We start from the raw sequence: 19052 nt of genomic DNA on the forward strand, positions 1-19052 counted from the left end.
AACCCCCGGTGGAACCCACCAGACCTGCCATTAGGAGGAGCTAAAGGTAGCATGCAATTGGCTGTTAAGTGTGGGTAAACGGCAGCCACGGATGGAATCCTTGCAAGGAATCAGACACCTGGACCAGAAGCTAATTTGTTCTGCAAACCCTCTTAGCAACCATGGGGCAACCACTGAGAATTACCCCCCAGAAGTACCAATCTCTCAATCTTGGGAGTGTGTTGGTGGGGATAGGTTATCACTACCAGCTCACTGCAGTGGGAAAGCCAGTGGGCAGTTGTGGTGGGGGAGAGGGTGTGTACATGTCCATCTCAGACTCCTTAGCAAGGTAGGGGTGTGACCGCCACTCCCCTTTTCTATTCAGCCCCTGGGCCGGGTCTGTGTCTTCCTTTCCAGATCATTGCGATGAAGGACGGCACCATCCAGAGGGAGGGCACGCTCAAGGACTTCCAGAGGTCTGAGTGCCAGCTCTTTGAGCACTGGAAGACCCTCATGAACCGGCAGGACCAAGAGCTGGAGAAGGTGAGTATGTCCTAAGGGCCAGGCAGCCACCCTCTGAGGAGCCTGCCCTCATTGGCCTAGGAAACCCCCCAAAGGACAGATGTGGGAGCTGAGCATGAACTTCCTCCTGCCCGAGGAGAGCCAGTACCTGTGCCAGCTACCCAAGGCAGAATCAGGTGGACACCTTCCACTTATCCTCAAATAATCAGAAACCATGTAGTTATAAAGCTTCAGAGAATCAACTCAAACTGGCTAAGCAAAGAAAAAGAGGGAGGAGTTAAGGATTGTTCGGCTCGTGAAACTAAAAAATGTCGGCTTCAGGTGAAGCTGGATCCAGGTAGTTAAAGAATGTCATCAGGAACCTGTTTCTCTCCCTCCTTGGCTCTGCTCCCCTCAGACTGGCTCCATTCCTGTGGCAGCAGAGAGAGCTATCAGCAGCCGTAGGCTTACATTCTCCCAGCTCCACACCTCTGCCAATTTGAGAGTGCCTCTTCCACAACAGTTCAGCAGAAGTCCCTGAAGCCCACCCTGGGTCTCATTCTCCCACGCCAGGGAGAATGATCAGCCCACCTGAGTCACGGAGACTAAGAATAGGGGAGAGATGGTCTCCCACAGGAATATCGGACTATTTTAAGCTGATAAACAAGAGGAGTAAATTCTGCCAAGACTCATGTCCATCTGGACCCTCCCCCAGGTGGGGCAACCTGGAAACCTGACACTGGTCACGGCCAGGGGTGGCTGCTGCCGTCCCTCCCTTTCCCCTCTGCACATTCTGAGGACATTGGCCAGGCCCCACCTGTCTTTCAGGAGACTGTCATGGAGAGAAAAGCCACTGAGCCACCTCAGGGTCTGCCCCGGGCCATGTCCTCAAGAGACGGCCTCCTGCAAGATGAGGAAGAGGAGGAAGGTACAGACAGTGGGACTAGGAATGAAATCCTGGCCTGAGGTCTGACTGACCGTGGGGAGACTAGGGTTTGGGGTTCTGGGGTGGTGAGATAGTGTGACCTTCATCAAATCCCTCTCCCTTGGTGTGCCTCAGTTTTCCCATCTGTAAGTGGGGATAACATGCCCCCCCCCCACCGGTTCGCCCTCAGAGGGATGTGAAATGTGAAGCCACAGGGTGGGTTCTTGTGGCCTGCAGAGGAGGCAGCTGAGAGCGAGGAGGAGGACAACCTGTCTTCAGTGCTGCACCAGCGTGCCAAGATCCCGTGGCGAGCCTGTGCCAAGTATCTGTCATCCGCCGGCATCCTGCTCCTGTCGCTGCTGGTCTTCTCCCAGCTGCTCAAGCACATGGTCTTGGTGGCCATTGACTACTGGCTGGCCAAGTGGACCGACAGTGCCCTGACCCTGAGCCCAGCAGCCAGGAACTGCTCCCTCAGCCAGGTGTGGCCGGCAGCCCCAGGGCAGGGGCTGGGGGGAGAGGGCTGAGCCATGGACACCCCCGGGACCCCGCCTCATTCTCTGCCCGGCCCAGGAGTGCTCCCTCGACCAGACTGTCTATGCCATGGTGTTCACGGTGCTCTGCAGCCTGGGCATTGTGCTGTGCCTTGTCACATCTGTCACCGTAGAATGGACCGGGCTGAAGGTGGCCAAAAGGTTGCACCGCAGCCTGCTGAACCGGATCATCCTGGCTCCCATGAGGTACACTGCTCCCCCCAACCATGCTGGGGCTGTGGGCAAGTCACTGTTCTCCTGGCCTCAGTTCTCCCATCTATTAAATGGGGATATGCAACCTCTGTCACAGGCTGCTGGGGGTGACTCAAGGAGACAGTGTGTGTAAAAGTGCCTTCCTCAGAGCAGAAAGCAGAGGAAAACCAGCATTTATTCAGCCACACCTGGTGCTAGGCATTTTATATGATTAGCTCATCTAATTGTCACAACAGCCCTTCAAAGTGAGAGTCTGCAGGCTCTGCATAGATGTGAGGTTCCCTTCCCTAGACAGATGTCATCTGCCTATCTCCACCCACAGATTCAGCTCTCCCCCTATACCCTCAGCCAACCTGCAGGTTCTGACACTGGGGACATGGGGACATGTTTTCATCCCCTGTGTTGGGCTGGATAAAAACCCAAAGTCTGCTTGGTGGGAAAGAGGTTTAAAGTGGTCACTGCCCAATAGACTGGCTGACTCAGTCCTTTTTAAAAAATTTTTTTTAATGTTTATTTATTATTAAGAGACAGAGAGACACAGAGTGTGAGCAAGGGAGGGGTAGAGAGAGGGGAGACACAGAATCCAAAACAGGCTTCAGGCTCTGAGCTGTTAGCACAGAGCCCGATGCGGGTCTCGAACTCACAAACTGCAAGATCATGACCTGAGCCACCCAGGTGCCCCGGGGCTGACTCAGTCTTAAAACACAACAGGCAAACAGGTTATCTGGGCCCCAGTCAGTGCCAGACTCACCATCTGACTACACTTTTTACTTTTCGGTCTTGTGAGCTCCCTGTGGTCCACAGACATGACCTCAAAGTTTACTTACCCCCTATTTGTCCCAGATCTGTGCTTCTGAAATCCTCTGGTTGGGGTTGGGCTGATTCTGGGTCACAGCCAGAGTGATGACAGGCAGAGTAGCCTTGCAGGGTCAGCCAGCTGACAGACTGTCCACAGGGCCCTGTTCCCCCTGGCACATCATCCCTCTGGAGAAGACTATTTGTCCCCAGGATAGCTGCTGAGTGAGTCAGGCTGAGCAAGAGCTGAGGAAGGTGGCAATTGTCATACATGGGCTTGAGAGCCAGAGAGGTTAGTGAGGGGCCAGCGCCCCTGTGGGCAGCTGCAGAAATTCTCAGGAACGCAGGCCAGATATCTACAGACTTGCAAAGGCAACCGCCCCTAGAAAACCAGACCCAGGGATGACTCCAGAGACACCGGAATGAAAGAAATCACTACCCTCACTCGATAAACAGGAAGAAAATCAATAAACGAATGAGTAACTTCTTCTGGTTGCCTCTTAGGTTTTTTGAGACCACGCCCCTTGGAAGCATCCTGAATAGATTTTCAGCTGACTGTAACACCATTGACCAGGTACACAGGACTGTGACCCATTTCCCCAGTTCAGAGAGAGACCAGACCCCTAGGAGCTTTTCCTCTCTGGTGCTGGCTTCCCCCGATCTGGTGATCAGAGCCCTGTGGGAGGAAACCAGGGGCCCCAATCTGATTATAATGCTGCCTCTGTGAGACGCTTCCCCTGTGAGATCTTCATGATAAGGCTGAGGGAAACCACATCCCTTTGGCTTCCATCCAATACCCTCTGGCTCACTTCAGTAAGGTTCCAGCATATTCTGAACCAAGGTGACTGATTCTGTGAAGAATATTCATTTCAGTTCAGCTTGTGTTCTTTATTTGCCACCGTACTAGATGGTGAGGAAACAAAGTCCTGATTCCTGTTCTCAGGGAGCCTACAGTGTAGCTGGAGATATGAGACGTGTGCCTGTAATAATGTGAGAGAGAAAAACATGGCGGCAGGTAACGCACTGAAGAGAAACACCAAAACTCACCTCCCTCTCTCACCCTCCCCTCCGTCAGCACATCCCATCCACGCTGGAGTGCCTGAGCCGCTCCACCCTGCTCTGTGTCTCAGCCGTGGCTGTCATCTCCTATGTCACGCCTGTGTTCCTCGTGGCCCTCTTGCCCCTGGCCGTGGTGTGCTACTTCATCCAGAAGTACTTCCGGGTGGCATCCAGGTGATGGCAGTCTTTGCCAGCCTCAGGGGAATGAGGGATGGGAGGTGCTTTGCAATAGGCAGTTTGGTACTCTTATTAGAGTAATCATCAAAAAGTAGTAGGGTCCTATCCCCCTGAAAAGGAAAATAGAAACGAAGGAAATAGATTCATCTCCCACTATCCTGATGTAACCATCTCTCAGCACACACACACACACACACACACACACACACACACACACACACATCGCCATTAATATTTCAAATATTGCCTTAAAAGATATGGTCAGAAATGGAATTGCTAGGTCAGGATGTATACACATGTTTATGCCCTTCATTCATTTTGCCAAAATGATTCTCAGGAGGGTTCTATGAGTCCAGTGACCAGGCTGATTGCTGATGCACGAAATCAGGGGGGCACCTGATGGGAGGGGTGTTATGGCAACCATACCTCCCAGCTCGCAGGGTCCAGAGCCTTGACTTGGAAGCCTTGACTTGAAGAAGCCTTTCATATTGATCGTATTCTCCCTCAGGAACCTTGGAGCCACACAGCCTTTTTTTCCTACTCAACATTTTCTAAGAAGATGCTCTAGAAGTTCTTTCTGGGAGTGATTCTGTTAAACTCCTAGGTTCAAATAATTTTACGAAAATTTTGAAAAAAATCTCTGGACCAGTGTTTATCAAACTGCCAATTACAACCTGTCCATGGGTCATGAAATCAATATCATAGATCACAGCCAGCATTTTTAAAAAATGAAACTGAACAGATACTCTCAAACCATATGCACACAGTAGCAGTAAGTTTTGCTTCATAAAACCTTTGTTGGGGTCACATAGGGGTGTGTGTGTACATGTGCGTGTGTGTACGTGTGTGCACGCACACGCGTGTTCACACACACACTGACTTGTGATATAAAATGCATTTCTTACTGCAGGTTGTAGTCAAAAAGGTTAAGCACCTTTCCCAAGTGCACATAGTTGATAAGCAACTGGAGTCAAAATACTGATTATCAATAAAAACGATTAAATTTAGATACATTCTGACCACAATCACCTTGCCCATCAGAATCAAGATCTGTGTACTGGATGACCTAGAATCCCTTGGCACCCATGAGGAGCATGTTGGTATTCACAAGTCACAGTGGCTTTTTAAACACCGTACAAGATGGTTTACAAAGTTCCTTTCTTCTGCCAGAGAAACCACCCTGTTCCCCTGGCATCCACTCTGCCTTGGGGACAGTCTGTCCAGGAAAGCTGCTTCCTGCATCCCAAGCTGGCCTCCCTGGCACTAATGTGCTTGAAAAGGTGCAGTGGTGAGGAGCAGGAGCGATTCTGTTGCCTTGGAAACCTCTGGCCTTTCCCCCTCAAGGAGCTTTCTAGATACTGGCCTGTGTTGTGCCAAAACCTATTGTGGTTCCTGGGAAGGGATGGAAAGCTTTGAGTTAGGTCTTTCAGTTCCTTTCACGAGCCGTCTCAAGGTTCAAGTTGTTCACCTGTGAAAGGGAACCGACAGTGCCTGACCAGCCTCACCGCACGGAGAGTGAGGCTGTGCAGCGGGGCAGGGACCGTGCAAGGTGGATGATGCCCTGGATGACAGTAGCTGCACCGGCATGCTGTTCAAGCATTTTCCACAACAGCTTGCTGGGGTGGTACCGTTATCTTCCCTCTTTACAGGTGAGACACTGAGATCTGAAGAGGTGAAGCCATTTGCCCAAGCAGTGGTGGGGGGTGGAGCTAGGATTCAGACCCAGTCTGAGCCGGGAGCCTGCCCTCTTAACCGTTCTGCTCCTCTCCCCTGCACAGGGACCTGCAGCAACTAGATGACACCACCCAGCTCCCCCTGCTGTCCCACTTCGCTGAAACCGTGGAAGGCCTCACCACCATCCGGGCCTTCAGGTACCAGATGTACCCCGAGGTGGAGGTGGGTGCGGGTGGGGCCAGGGCCGCAGGTCCTGCGATTTAGTTCTCAGGGCTTGGCTTAGGAAGGCCCAGGACACATGTCTCCCAAGCCCTCCTCAGGCCCCAAGGCCCAGATGATGTGCACCAGAGGGGTTAGGTCCAGTAGGCTCCACTGTATGATCCAGAGAGGAAAATCAGCCCTGCAGCCAAGTCCAGAGCCTCTGTGAACTAAGGCAGGGTATGAAAAGAAACAAGGCTGGGACATATCCTCGCATAGCAATGCTATTAAAGATTTTTACATCATGTGGGCCGGCCCTGAGGCCGTCTTTTGAGAACCTTCAGTGACTCAAACACTATGCCAAATACTTTACATGCCAATCTCATTCATTCTGCACTGCAATCCGAGGCAGTTAGCATGATTATTCCCATTTCCCAGATAAGGAAATTGAGGTTCAGAGATGTTATATAACCACTCTGTGTGAGGTCCCATGAAGCCCAGATTTGAACCTACTCATTCATTCAATAAACATTTACTGAGCTAAAACCCATGCCAGGCACTAAAAAGACAGAGATGAGTCAGATGAGTCCCTGCCCTGAAGGCATTTACAATCCAGGATTATCAATATAAACAATTAAATTTAGATGCATTTTGACCACCATTACCTTGCCCACAAGTATCAAGATCTGTATACTGGATGACCTAGAATTTCCTGGCACCCATGAGGAGTATGTTGGTATTCACAAATCACAATGGCTTTTTTAAAAAATGTTTATTTATTTTTGAGAGAGAGAGAGAGTGAGAGCACAAGTGGTGGAGGGGTAGAGAGAGGGGGACTCAGAATCTGAAGCAGGCTCCAGGCTCTGAGCTGCCAGCACAGATCCCGATGCAGGGCTCGAACTCACGAACCGTGAGACCGTGACCTAAGCCGGAGTCAGATGCTTAACCAACTGAGCCACCCAGGCGCCCCCACAGTGGTTTTTTAAACACGGTACAGGCTGTTTTACAAAGTTCAGGCCAGGAGAAACCCATGTGGCAGGTACTCTGAAAGAAAGGGGAACACAGGCTATGGGGACAGAGAAGGGAGGTAGTCATGGAAGGCTTCATAGAGGAGAAGTCATTGGAGCTAGCATCAAAGGGTAGATAAAAGTTCACCAAGCTGGAGGAATTCCCCCCAAAACTTCAGTGCCCCTCCTCTACATCCTAAATCATGGTGCTGGGCTGGACAGGAGTGTCTGGGGCTGCCTGGGGAGGGGAGGGGGCTATTGCTCCCTGTTCCAGCCTCTGCCTGATGTATTAGGGCATCTCTCCTCCAGGCAGACAGGCCAAAGACCCCTAACTCAGAGAGTTGGACTCTGGTCTCTCAGCCTCACCTGGAGAGCGATTCCAGGTTATTTTTTAGGATGGCACAGCTGTGCAGGGTGTGACAATAACCATGCAACACCAAGTCCCATGTCCAGGAGTAACCCTAGGGCTCAAGGACCAGCCAAGAGGATCAGAGTGGCTTGGATCTCCTCCCTCTAAGTCCCAAAGCCCTAGGAGACATGTCCAGGCCCCGGGTACAGCACTGCAGCCCCCCCTCACTCCCTGGGGCATCTGGGGCCAGTGACAGGTCATCTGCGGGGTCTTGTCTGAGTAAAGGAAAGCAAAGCAGAGCTCTGCCCTGGCCTTGGCTCTGCTTCCTGGACATCCTGTGCCCCTTTACAAGCCTGTGACGTCTTCCACAAAGAAGCCCCTTGAAACCTGGCGTGACTCTAAGGTCTCCTCTGAGCCCCCTTCCTGTCTCTAGCCTGCATCTCCCCAGTTCCCTTCACTTCCAAGGCCCTCAACACCCCTGGACCTGGCCTCTTCTCAGTCTTAGCAACGTTCCCCTTACACATGGTGTCCTGGAGGCCTTTGGGCTGGGCCATGGGCAGATAGATTGTGGCTTTCCTCAAGAGGCCAGACCCCCTCAGTAGGATCTGAGTGGATCCAGCAACCAGCTTCAGACCCAGCCTACCCTCCGGCAGAGGAACTACTGCCCAGTGAAGCCCCCCACACCCTCCACTGACACAGTGGGTGAGTTTTACATTTGAATGAAGGGCTTTGTAGTCATCCCTGGATGTGGTCAATTCATTGGTTTTTGCCCAGCAGCCTGCCCTGTTGAGTGCTAACTAGCATTTATTGATTGTGCGCTCAGCACACGCCAGGCACTGTGCTAAGTGCTGTGTGTGGATTATTGCATTTCATCCTCTCCAGAGCCCCAGGACATGGATACGAGCAGCCACATTCAACAGATGAGGCTGAGTAACCCACCTCAGGCCACACACATGGTTGAGAGCCAGTGCCAGGCTTGGAACCCAGGCCTGTTGGACCTTCTGGTTTCTCTAGGAGAAAAAAGTTTGCTTTTTCCCCCAAAAAAGCTTCAAGAGTTCCCAGCCCTGGACTCAGTGTTGGGCTCAGACGTTGTTTCAGTCTAGGCAGGAACCATTACTGTCCCCGTTTTACTCATGAGGAAACTGAACCTCGGTCCTGACACCCAGCCAGTGGGTAAGAACGCTCAGAAGCCAACGTGGGTGTGCGTGGCCCCGAGCTGGACCTCCTTCCACATTCCTCACATCGCCACACACCTGTCCCACAAGCTGCATCTCCCACACACCCTCACACACGCACGCCCGCCCCTCAGGCTCTCCCGTCTCACACACACACACGCGCGCATGCACACACACAGACACCCTCGGTGCGCACTCAGTCACACCCGTCAGACGTGGGGTCGCACATTTGCCTCAGCCGCATCACCCACCCCCACACGGCCACCTGTGGCTGTGCAATCACACGCTCTCTCACACCTCAGAGACTCACTTTGCTCTCCTCAGACACACAGTTCGGGCACGGCCCCTCTACCCAGAAATAATCAAAGTAGAACAAACACCTTCCAGGAGTGAAAAGCAAATGCCCAGTAAGACTTCTTTTGAGTCCCTCTGAGTCTCCTCAGTTGTTTCCTTGAAACCACTGCTAAGACAGCTTCCATTCCTTCCTTGGCTCATCATTAAGCAAGTGCTCCACTCCCTCCTCTGGGCCTGGCCAGGCCAGCCAAGTGTGAGGGGGCGGTCAAGAAGAGTGAGACCAGGAGCCCAGGCTGGTCAGAGAGAAGAAGCAGGTCTATCTGAAGTAACGCAAGGAGAAATTGATGAGGGTGCAAAGGCAGGGAAGAAGCCTCCAGAGTTCCTTGTACAGAGAGATCCCATATACCTTAGAGGGTCAGGGAAGGTTCCATGCATTCATTCAACAAGCATTTATTGACAGTGACAGGTGCTGGGGATGCACTGGCGAACAAAACAGCCATGGGCTCCAGTCTCCTGGAGTTTAGTCTCATGAGGGAGATAAGCGACTAGAGAAATGAATATGTGAGCAAAGATTATGAAACAAACAGGCTGCAGAGATGGAGAACAATAGGTCAGGAAAGGCCACCCAGAGGAGGTGCCACTTAAGGTAAAGCCTGAATGCTGAGAGGAGTCAGCTTTGTGAAGAGCAGAGGAGAAAGCATTCTGGGCAGAGGGAAGAGCATGTACAAAGACCCTGGGGTGGGGAAGACCTCGGCATTATCACAAAACCAAAAAAGGAAAAGTAATAAGTTACTTTATTGTAATTTCTGTGGCTGCAATGCAGTGAGCAAGGGAATTTGTGGCATGGAAGGATGCTAGGTTGGCAGGAGCCAGCTCAAACAGGCTCCTGGCAAGGAGGTGGTTCTTTAGCCTCAAAGCCATTGCTATTCTAAGCAGGGGAGAGATGGGACACAATGTATAATTTACAAAGATGATGCTGGCTGCTGTGTACAGAGTAGCCTGTGGGGAAACAGCAGGCAGACCTATGGGGAAACAAGCAGGGAGAGGGGCAGGCAGAGGCAAGGGCGATTTTGGAGGTAGAAATAAGACATCTTGTGGAGGGATTGGATGTGAATCCAGGCAATTCCTTCATTTCTGGCCTGAACATCTAGATGGGCAGAGGTGCCCTTTACTGTAAGGGGAGTAAGGTTTTGGGGTGAGAACAGGAGTTCGAAGGAGGGAGGAGGTAGCAAGGAGCTGGAAGGGCAGTCCAGAGAGGAATGGCATACATAAGGTCAGATATGACATGTCTCCCGGCTGCTTCTCTGTAAGTGAGGAGAGGCCTGGGGGCCATGTGGACCCTCAGACCCTCCGCATCCTCCCTCCAGGTATGAGGCTAGGTTCCAGCAGAAGCTCCTTGAATACACAGACTCCAACAACATTGCCTCCCTCTTCCTCACCGCTGCCAACAGATGGCTAGAAGTCCGCATGGCAAGTGCCACCCCCCTCCCACCCCGGGCCCCGGGAAAGGGGCTTCTGATAGGGCGGTGGAGCCAGAGCAAGGGCCAAACATGGGCCAGAGGGCAGGAAAAGAGGATGGAATACCAGCTTGTGTGTGCATACAGGGTGGGCACCGAGCCCTCCTGCTTCTCCCAGCCCCGGCAGCCCTCCTGGTGTCTGACCGGAGCCTCCTCTTCCCCGTCACTGCCTGGGGGCTTGTGTACCTGGGGTGTGTGCCAGTAGCCAGAACAGTTGTGTGTTGAACTGTGATGAATGTGTGTCTGAAGTGGCTCATATGACCTGTGTGGGCCAGCTGGTGGGGCGTGCGTGTTCAGGCATGTGCAGATGGGTAGGGGGAGCAGCGTAAGCTGTGTGCACACGTTGTCTCCTGGGGCTCCAGCCTTCAAGGCCTCCTGGGTGTCTGATGACGTGCAGGTGTCATCAGGTGACGTGCGGAGGGTGAGCCGCCCTCTGCCCTGAAGGGAGTGAGGTGGGTGGGGGGACACCGTGGCTGTGGCTTCAACCCCTGAGGGCCCAGGCCGGCTCCCCTCCCTCCACAGGAGTACATTGGTGCATGTGTGGTCCTCATCGCAGCCGTGACCTCCATCTCCAACTCCCTGCACAGGGACCTCTCTGCTGGCCTGGTGGGCCTGGGCCTTACCTATGCCCTAATGGTGAGTGGCAGCAGACTAGGGCAGGGGAGGGCTCAGATACCAGCAGTTGGGGAATCTCAGGCACCTTCCCCAACTCAGACACCCTTCAGGCCTTACCCCAAGCTACCGTGAGTCCAATGCAGGACGGACCACGTGGGCAGGAGGGCTAACCCAGGACTGGGGCCGCAGACAGGTGGTGGGTAAGGATCCACATTCATTATAACCCTCCGGTGCCTCCAGGGAGGGCCTACCCTGAACAGTCAGCAGAAGGCATTGAGGACCTTTGGCCCCTCAGCTGTAAAACGAGGCATCCCGGTGGCCAGGGTTGAACCGAGTGACCACTGACTCCCCACAGGTCTCCAACTACCTCAACTGGATGGTGAGGAACCTAGCAGACATGGAGATCCAGCTGGGAGCTGTGAAACGTATCCACGGGCTGCTGAAAACCGAAGCAGAGAGCTACGAGGGACTGCTAGGTGAGGGGCCAGAGGAGAGGGCATGCCAGGGGAGAGGCCCGGAGGAGGGGCATGTCCGGCTTGAGGCGGCCACAAGCGAGGCTGGGGTAGGCTGGCCCTCCTGGATACCAGCTGCGGCTCCCATGTGCTGCCTGACCCCCGGCCTGGCCCTCAGCACCCTCGCTGATCCCGAAGAACTGGCCAGACCAAGGGAAGATCCAGATCCAGAACCTGAGTGTGCGCTATGACAGCTCCCTGAAGCCAGTGCTGAAGCACGTCAACGCCCTCATCTCCCCAGGACAGAAGGTCAGTGGGCTGGCAGGACATAGGGCTGGACGGCCTCACAGAGTCACCTCATAGCCCCCCGGGGCCTTCCAGGGCTCACACCCAGTCAGACGCCCCAGTCTCCAGCCTGGGCTCCTCACACCGACAAGGCTCAGGCCACCTTTCCCCACCCCCTCTTCCTTCTCCTTCAGCTGCCCTCACTCACCCACTAAGGAGATGGACACTCCAGACTCCCCTGGCTTAAAGGGCTTTCGTCAGAGCCCCCCTGCAAATGGCCGGGGTCTCTACCAGGGCACTGCCCCCTGAGTTTCAGAGCAGGTCATAGGGGCAGAGAGGGAGGCTGCACTTGTCCTGGGGAGGGAGCCCCTGCCTGGCCCTCTGACCCAACTCTCTGATTCCCTCCTCGCTCCCCCTCTGCTCTGACGCTGCCCCTCTCCTTCTCTTTGTCTCTGTCTCTCTGTCTTTGGCTGTGACTGTCCGTCTCATTATCTAGGACCTTTAGGTGTTCCTCTGTCCCTGCCTCTGGCTCCTCCCATCTGTCTCTGCCTCTCTCATCCTTCTCTGTCACCATCTCTGTCTTTGTACTCATCCCTTATTGTCATTTCTGTGGGTACCCATGGGCCAGGAAGCAAGTGGGTCAGAGATGACTGCAGTTTAAGGTGGGGCACCCAGATACATCCCTGCACACCACACTCAGACGCCCCATGCCCCCCTACCATACCCGTGCACACAGAGTATGTACGAGCGCCCCCGGCATTTCCCCTGCAGCCGCGTACCAGGCACAGCAAGACCTACGCCCAAGCCCAGGAAAATGGTCCCTGTGGGAGGCCCCTCTAGACCCCTCTAGACTGCAGGAAGCAAGCCCAAACTTCGGCCCGGGCCCGGCCAAAAAAGAAACTGGTCAGAAAGCCAAGACAAAAGAGATGCTGTGACCTCCAATGCCTGCGTACCCCACAGCTACTCACAGTGTGCCTCCCCTCTCTCCAGATTGGGATCTGTGGCCGCACAGGCAGCGGGAAGTCCTCCTTCTCTCTTGCCTTCTTCCGCATGGTGGACATGTTCGAAGGTGAGTTGTATGACAGGCACCCCATGTGTACCCACAGCCGCCAGATGGGACCTCAGTCCTGGTGTGTGGTCAGATGTCATAGGAGGCCCAGCAATCACTGCCCCCCGCCCCCGCATCCTCCATGGGACCCATATCCCAGGCTGACCCTGCCCCCAGCACCGCCAGCTCCCTCACTCCCTGGTGCCCCACCTGAGACACTGTCCCCACACAGGGCGTATCATCATCGACGGCATCGACATCGCCAAACTGCCGCTGCACACCCTGCGCTCACGCCTCTCGATCATCCTGCAGGACCCCGTCCTCTTCAGTGGCACCATCCGGTGAGCCCCACCACTCCACCAAGCCCACCCCGGGCCCAGGCCCCACACCTGGAGCATAGAGAGGAGGGGGGTGGGTAAGGCCAGGAGCGCCCGGCTGGGTACCCATCATCCTGGGCAGGAAGCCCTGCTCAGGCTCTGGGCACTATGGGCCGACCTGGTCCCTCACAGTTTTACCCCCGTGCCGTTCTTTTTCCCCGTTAGGCCTAGGCAGGCACTGGAGGGGGTAGCCTAACCATCAGGCTGGGAATACTTTCCTCCACCCACTCACCAGCTGGCTGCCCCCTGCCAGCCAGGCCCCGGAGGCGATCGGTTCTGGCTCCCTGTTCCCTTCACCAGCCTCGCTCTCTGCCAATCCCCAGGGACGGAGCCAGGCCCCTGCTCCCTTCCCTAAGGGGACTTTCTGTGTCACCCTCCAGATTTAACCTGGACCCGGAGAAGAAGTGCTCTGACAGCACGCTGTGGGAGGCCCTGGAGATAGCCCAGCTGAAGCTGGTGGTGAAGGCGCTGCCGGGAGGCCTGGGTAACTATTCATGCTGGAGCAGCCTGAGGCACGCAAGGACGTCTGGATGGGCTAGGAGGCAAAACTCACACCCATGTTTTTGGTTTGCCCAGAGTTTAGTTTAGAAACCGTTTAGTTTTACCTTTTACCTTATGGGAGCTCAGAGAGGTCAAGTGAGTTGTCCCAGGCCACACGACTGGTCAATTCAGGGGCTAGCTCCTCCCGCAGGGCCCAGGGGGGACAGCTGTGAGACACAGCTTGCAAGTTCATCATATCATGGCAGTGCATTCAGCCCAGCCCCCCCCCCGTCCACCTGCCTGCCCAGTTCTGCCCCAAGGAAGGAGAGGACAGACTGGGAAATCACAGGTACAGGTCACTCTTCAAGGCTGCAGGGAAGACCCTGCCCCCACCCCACCTGCTGACACCATCAGCAGAGCCTCGGTGTATTCGCTACAACCCCTGGGGCAGTGGGGGCTGGCCAAGCCTTGGCTTCAGAGAATCACCCCACCAATGCCCACACACATGCGGCACATACACACTCAGTGCACAAGCCCCCTGCTGGAACTGCCTGGGGCCACAGCAGTGCAAACCTGCAGAGGGCGCTCTTCTCTTTGAAAATCCACACAGAGAGCATCTGTGTCGTTGGATAAGGCGCAGCAACCCTGGGCACACCTGTCCTCATGACATATGCCTGCATATCTGCCCCGGACATACATTTTCCAACATTCCCCAAGCCATGCCATCTACTAAACTCCCAATGCGAGATTAACTCGGCCCTGCTCCTCCCCCCTCACCCGGGGCTGTTTTCAGATGCCATCATCACTGAAGGTGGGGAGAATTTCAGCCAGGGTCAGAGGCAACTGTTCTGCCTGGCTCGGGCCTTCGTGCGAAAGACCAGCATCTTCATCATGGACGAAGCCACGGCTTCCATTGACATGGCCACGGTCAGTCCTGAGCACATAAATGGGGTGGGGTCTTGGAGACAGTTTTCATGGGGTGTTAGGGTGAAATTTGCAAGAAGTGGTCCTGAAGCTCAAGTTGTCTTTAACATCAAGGGCCATTTGTGGCAGAAAAGGCAAAGGACTGGGGGACCCTGATTCTAGTCAGTCTTAGGACATGTTTATAGTGTCCGTACACACAAGCTGCACACAGACCCACAGAGACTTCACACTCATCACCCGCCACACAGCACAGCCAGACATACAGCACACATACGTGCACAGAGCTGAGCCCCCAACAGGTTGAGCCCAGCTCCTGAATGCTAGAACTTGGTTGGTCTTGGGAGACAAGGACCAGACAGAGGGAGTGGTGGGCTACTGGGATCACATGGGAGCTGGACCATAAACCTGGGCCCCACATCCCCAAAGCCAGGCCAGACCCCATCCACTAGGCAGATGAGCCAACAGCTGTCGCTCCCACCTGGCAGGAAAACATCCTCCAGAAGGTGGTGATGACGGCCTTCGCAGACCGCACTGTGGTCACCATCGCGGTAAGGGGCCCCTTGTTGGGGTTTTGGGAAACACCCAGAGAGAAGACTGGCCTCTTGAGGCTGCCATCAGAGGACAGCCACTGGGCTCACCCCCGGGCCTGGTAATCAAGAGAGGACCCTGGAGTAATGCAGAGCAAAGAGTCTGGAGGGCTTGTGGGGAAACCGCATTGTAGGATGTGGAGTGTGGGAGGATTTGCACCTGCACTTCTTCAGATCCTCTCTCTTTCTCGAGGTTCCAAGGCCCCGTGAGCTAGGCTAGGGTTACTGCTCCATAGGAAGTGGAGGTTGGGGTGTGGGGCAATCCTGAGTCTTGAAGCCTAGAGGTGAGGGCAGAGCTGAGATTTGGTAAGGGAAGGGGGGTATCATTAGTGGACAGAGGGCTTGGAGTCACAGCCACCCCAGGAAAAGGCAGTGGCCACAGAGATGGGACATTCCATCCACAGGCCTCCTCCTCCAAACTGCAGGAGGGATACCCCCAGCTGCCCCTTCTTTGCCCCCCCCCACCCTGACCGGCCCCCTCCTGCCCCACCCAGCACCGTGTGCACACCATCCTGAGCGCAGACTTGGTGATTGTCCTGAAACGTGGCGCCATCCTTGAGTTCGACGAGCCAGAGAAGCTGCTCAGCCGGAAGGACAGCGTCTTCGCCTCGTTTGTCCGTGCAGACAAGTGACCTGCTGGAGCCCAAGTGCTGCCCCATACCCCGCCCTGCCCCTGCCTCCTGCCTGGGCTTTCTCACTGTACAATCACTTGTAAATAAAGAGATTGGTTATTTCCTACCGGAGGCCTTGAGTCTGATGGGCAGGAACCAGGAGTCTGGATCAGCCTGGGGTCCAGTGGAGCCAGCCTGCCTGGCATCAGGCAGACCTGAAGCTGTGTTAGTGTAGGCAAAAGTGTATTTCCTTATCTGTGAAAAGAAAGTTGTATTAGTCTGCTCAGGTTGCCATAAGAAAATAGCAGACTAGGAGACTTAAACAGCAGAGTTTTTTCTGACAGTTCTGGAGCCTGGACGTCCAAGATCAAGGTGTCATAAGTTTGCTTTCTCCTGAGGACTTAGTTACCTCTGCACAGGTCCTATATCCAAATACTGTCACACTGGGGGGCTTCAACATATGAATTTAGGGCATTAACAAATGGATTTAGGGGATGGGACACAATTCAGTCCATGACAACAGTTATAGCATTTTTGTGATTATCTCATCAGACTAAGTGGTCCCCTTCTTTCTCACTTTATTTCTTGGATTAAAATTGTGGGGTACCCTGAATTGGTACTATTTCCAATACAGATGACAGGAATCCAACTCAAAGTGGCTTAACCAAAAACTGGAATGTATTGCCCTAAATGACGGAGAAGGCCAGGAAGTGTACTACTTCAAGCATGGCTGGATCCACGTGTTTGACATCAGGGATGTGTCTCCATTTCTGGGTTCCATCTTCCTCTCCCTGCCTGATGACAAATGGCCACTAGCACCTCCAGCATAGACCCTATCCCTCTGAAGGAGAAATGCTTTTTCCCAATAGTTCCAGCAAAAATCTTGGGAGCAAATCTCAATGGACCAACTTAGGTCATACCCCCACCTCCACCCAAACACTGTGGCCCGAGGGCGAGGATACACTGACTGGCTATGCTTGGATCACATGACCCCATCTGTGTCCCCCATATAGAGGCATTCAGAATGGGAGAAGGGTGGTCCTTCAGAGGGAATCACAGTGCATATACCACACAAGTCGGCCAGGTGTTGGCCAGAGATGCTGAGGCCCAGACACTGGGGAGACCAAAACAACAGATATCCTTTGCTTCTATCAGCATCATGAAACAGGAGTACATACCTGCCCTCAGTCAAGAAATGGCAGGTCCTCATTTACATATCATATTATTATCATTTACATGTTGCCTTCAGTACTGTCTATACCAAACTCTGGGTGTAGACCCAGGAGTCTTGGGCCTGTGTCCCTCTTGGTTGCAAGGGCGTCAGAGCAATGTAAGGAAAACCCACCAGTCACTGGAAAGAGGCCCAATACAGACCTTTTGGATATTCCAGGAGCCAGAGGGAATCAGGAAGTGAGAGCTCTGTAAGGCTTAGCAGACAGCCTAGGGGAGGCAAGATTTGAGTTGGGTGTGAGAGGGGTGGGACTTGGACTGGCAGAGTTAGAGGAAACGACCCATAGGGCAGGGGGAGGGAGCATAATATCAGAGAGCCTTAAATGCCAGGAAAAAGAGTCTGGAATAAGCCTATGAACACAAGGGAAGTAGAGAAGGGTTTTGAGTGAAAAAGGAACCTGACAAGTGTAGTATTTGGAGGAGATGTGTATGAGGAGGTGCAGGGTGGAGCAGGGCAAGAGTCTGAGCTCTTTGGGTAAGCGGCTCACCTTCCTGGAAAGGGTGGAGCAGATAATAGCTGAGGCCTTAGGCCCATACTATGAAGCAGGGCTTTGCCTTTCTAGCTCTAGGATGTCTCTGGGGGCCTAGCAGCTCCCTCCACTGAAGGGCCTCCCAAGAGCAGAGCCTGAGGAGGGAGATTTCCATCCCTGGCCTCACCTTGCACCCACCACACCCCAAGGGATTGAAGGGAGGTAGCAGGGGTGGGGTAAGGCCCACACTGGAGTCTCGCAGGATGCCCAAGGCCATTCTGGCCCAAACCCCTCCATAGTATCCTTGGTGGTCTGCCAACTTTGACTTGGATACTCCAAAGACATGGGTCATCTCTGGTTATTAGAACTGACTTTTCCATATGTGACATCACAGCCTGCCCCTGTTCCACTCAGTGTCTATACTGGTTCTATACTTTAGACCACACAGAACTACTATCATTGAACCCCTGGAGTTTCTGCAATAGTGCCCAAACTCCCTAGGAGGTGCTCTATGGCTCCTTTTCTGGTGGCTGAGTGGCTGGTTTCCTGTGTAACCCTGTCTCATTGACTCCCCACTCTGATCATCCTGTTCTCCCCTCCCCACCCTAAGCACTGCATCTCTGTTAATATAGCCCAAGCTCACACTTACCCTGAGTAGCAGTGTTCACTCTGCCTGCAGGTGAGTATGAGAGAAAAAGGAAAACTCATTATGAAAATTACAATCTGCCCCACTGTGGCCCATATCCCCACTGTCCCCATCTTTCCATCCCTGCCTCAAGCCCCCACTCCAACAAATGGACACACATGGGTCAGGGTTCCATAAAGATCTGAGCCCCAGAGAGGGGACAGGGCCATTACTGTCCCCAAAAGACCTGGAAGGCTTTCTGTCCCAGCTGAGAACTGGGGTTCCCCACGTGAAGCCCAAGCCACAGGGCAATCCGAAGCTGATGCCTGCAGTAGAAGCACCACTCGTGTTCAGGTCAAGAGCTTGAATCCCCCAGTTCCCAAACCAGCCCGAATACAGCCCCTCAGACCCAGGTTCCTCCCACTACCTAAGGTATAAGAAAAAAGGCTGCAGGTGTAATCAGGTGTAAGGCAAGTGTTGATAGCTCAAACTCTCTTTAAAATACAGGGGTTTAGTGGGGTGTCTGGGTGGCTCAGCCAGTTAAGCATCCGACTCCTGATTTCAGCTCAGGTCATGATCTCACAGTTGGTGATATTGAGCCCCATGTAGGGCTCTGCGCTGACAGCATGGAGCCTGCTTGAAATTCTCTCTCTTCCTCTTTCTCTGCCCCTTCCCTGCTTGCACCCCCTCTCAAAATAAATAAATAAACATTTAAAAATACAGTTTTACAGTAGTTGTGGGATAATTAAGAAGAGGCAACCACCCAGGCTTCTGGGCTGCAGCACCCAGCATCCCCTGAAGTGGAGGTGAAACTTTGTTCCTACACCTACTAGTAAGGTGCATTATTTTCTGGGGAGGGAGTCCGTGGCTTTCATCAAATTCTCAAAGGATCCATGACTTAGAAAAGATTAAGAGCATCCCCAAAGAGAAGAAGCAGTCAGTAGAGAAATCCTCG

General features: G+C 53.7%; 1 protein-coding gene across 3 annotated transcripts in view; it reads left to right on the forward strand.

Annotated features, from left to right (window-relative positions):
* The window catches only part of ABCC8 (ATP binding cassette subfamily C member 8), a 77671-nt gene extending 61772 nt beyond the window's left edge, over positions 1-15899 (forward strand). For all 3 annotated transcript variants that reach the window (XM_086677858.1, XM_086677856.1, XM_086677857.1), the window contains 17 exons: positions 397-522; positions 1309-1408; positions 1643-1884; positions 1976-2142; positions 3448-3517; positions 4019-4176; positions 5958-6050; positions 10244-10346; positions 10916-11029; positions 11364-11484; positions 11639-11769; positions 12736-12814; positions 13026-13134; positions 13551-13654; positions 14444-14577; positions 15060-15122; positions 15656-15899. In XM_086677858.1, the coding sequence (XP_086533984.1) occupies positions 397-522; positions 1309-1408; positions 1643-1884; positions 1976-2142; positions 3448-3517; positions 4019-4176; positions 5958-6050; positions 10244-10346; positions 10916-11029; positions 11364-11484; positions 11639-11769; positions 12736-12814; positions 13026-13134; positions 13551-13654; positions 14444-14577; positions 15060-15122; positions 15656-15793 (2052 nt within the window). In that variant the 3' untranslated portion in view covers positions 15794-15899. The remainder of the gene's footprint in view (positions 1-396; positions 523-1308; positions 1409-1642; positions 1885-1975; positions 2143-3447; positions 3518-4018; positions 4177-5957; positions 6051-10243; positions 10347-10915; positions 11030-11363; positions 11485-11638; positions 11770-12735; positions 12815-13025; positions 13135-13550; positions 13655-14443; positions 14578-15059; positions 15123-15655) is intronic.
* The last annotated feature ends 3153 nt before the right edge of the window (positions 15900-19052 follow it).

This window comes from Puma concolor, chromosome D1 (genome assembly GCF_028749965.1).
Source record: "Puma concolor isolate L17-30 chromosome D1, mPumCon1.1.hap2, whole genome shotgun sequence".
In the NCBI taxonomy this organism is placed as follows: domain Eukaryota; kingdom Metazoa; phylum Chordata; class Mammalia; order Carnivora; family Felidae; genus Puma; species Puma concolor.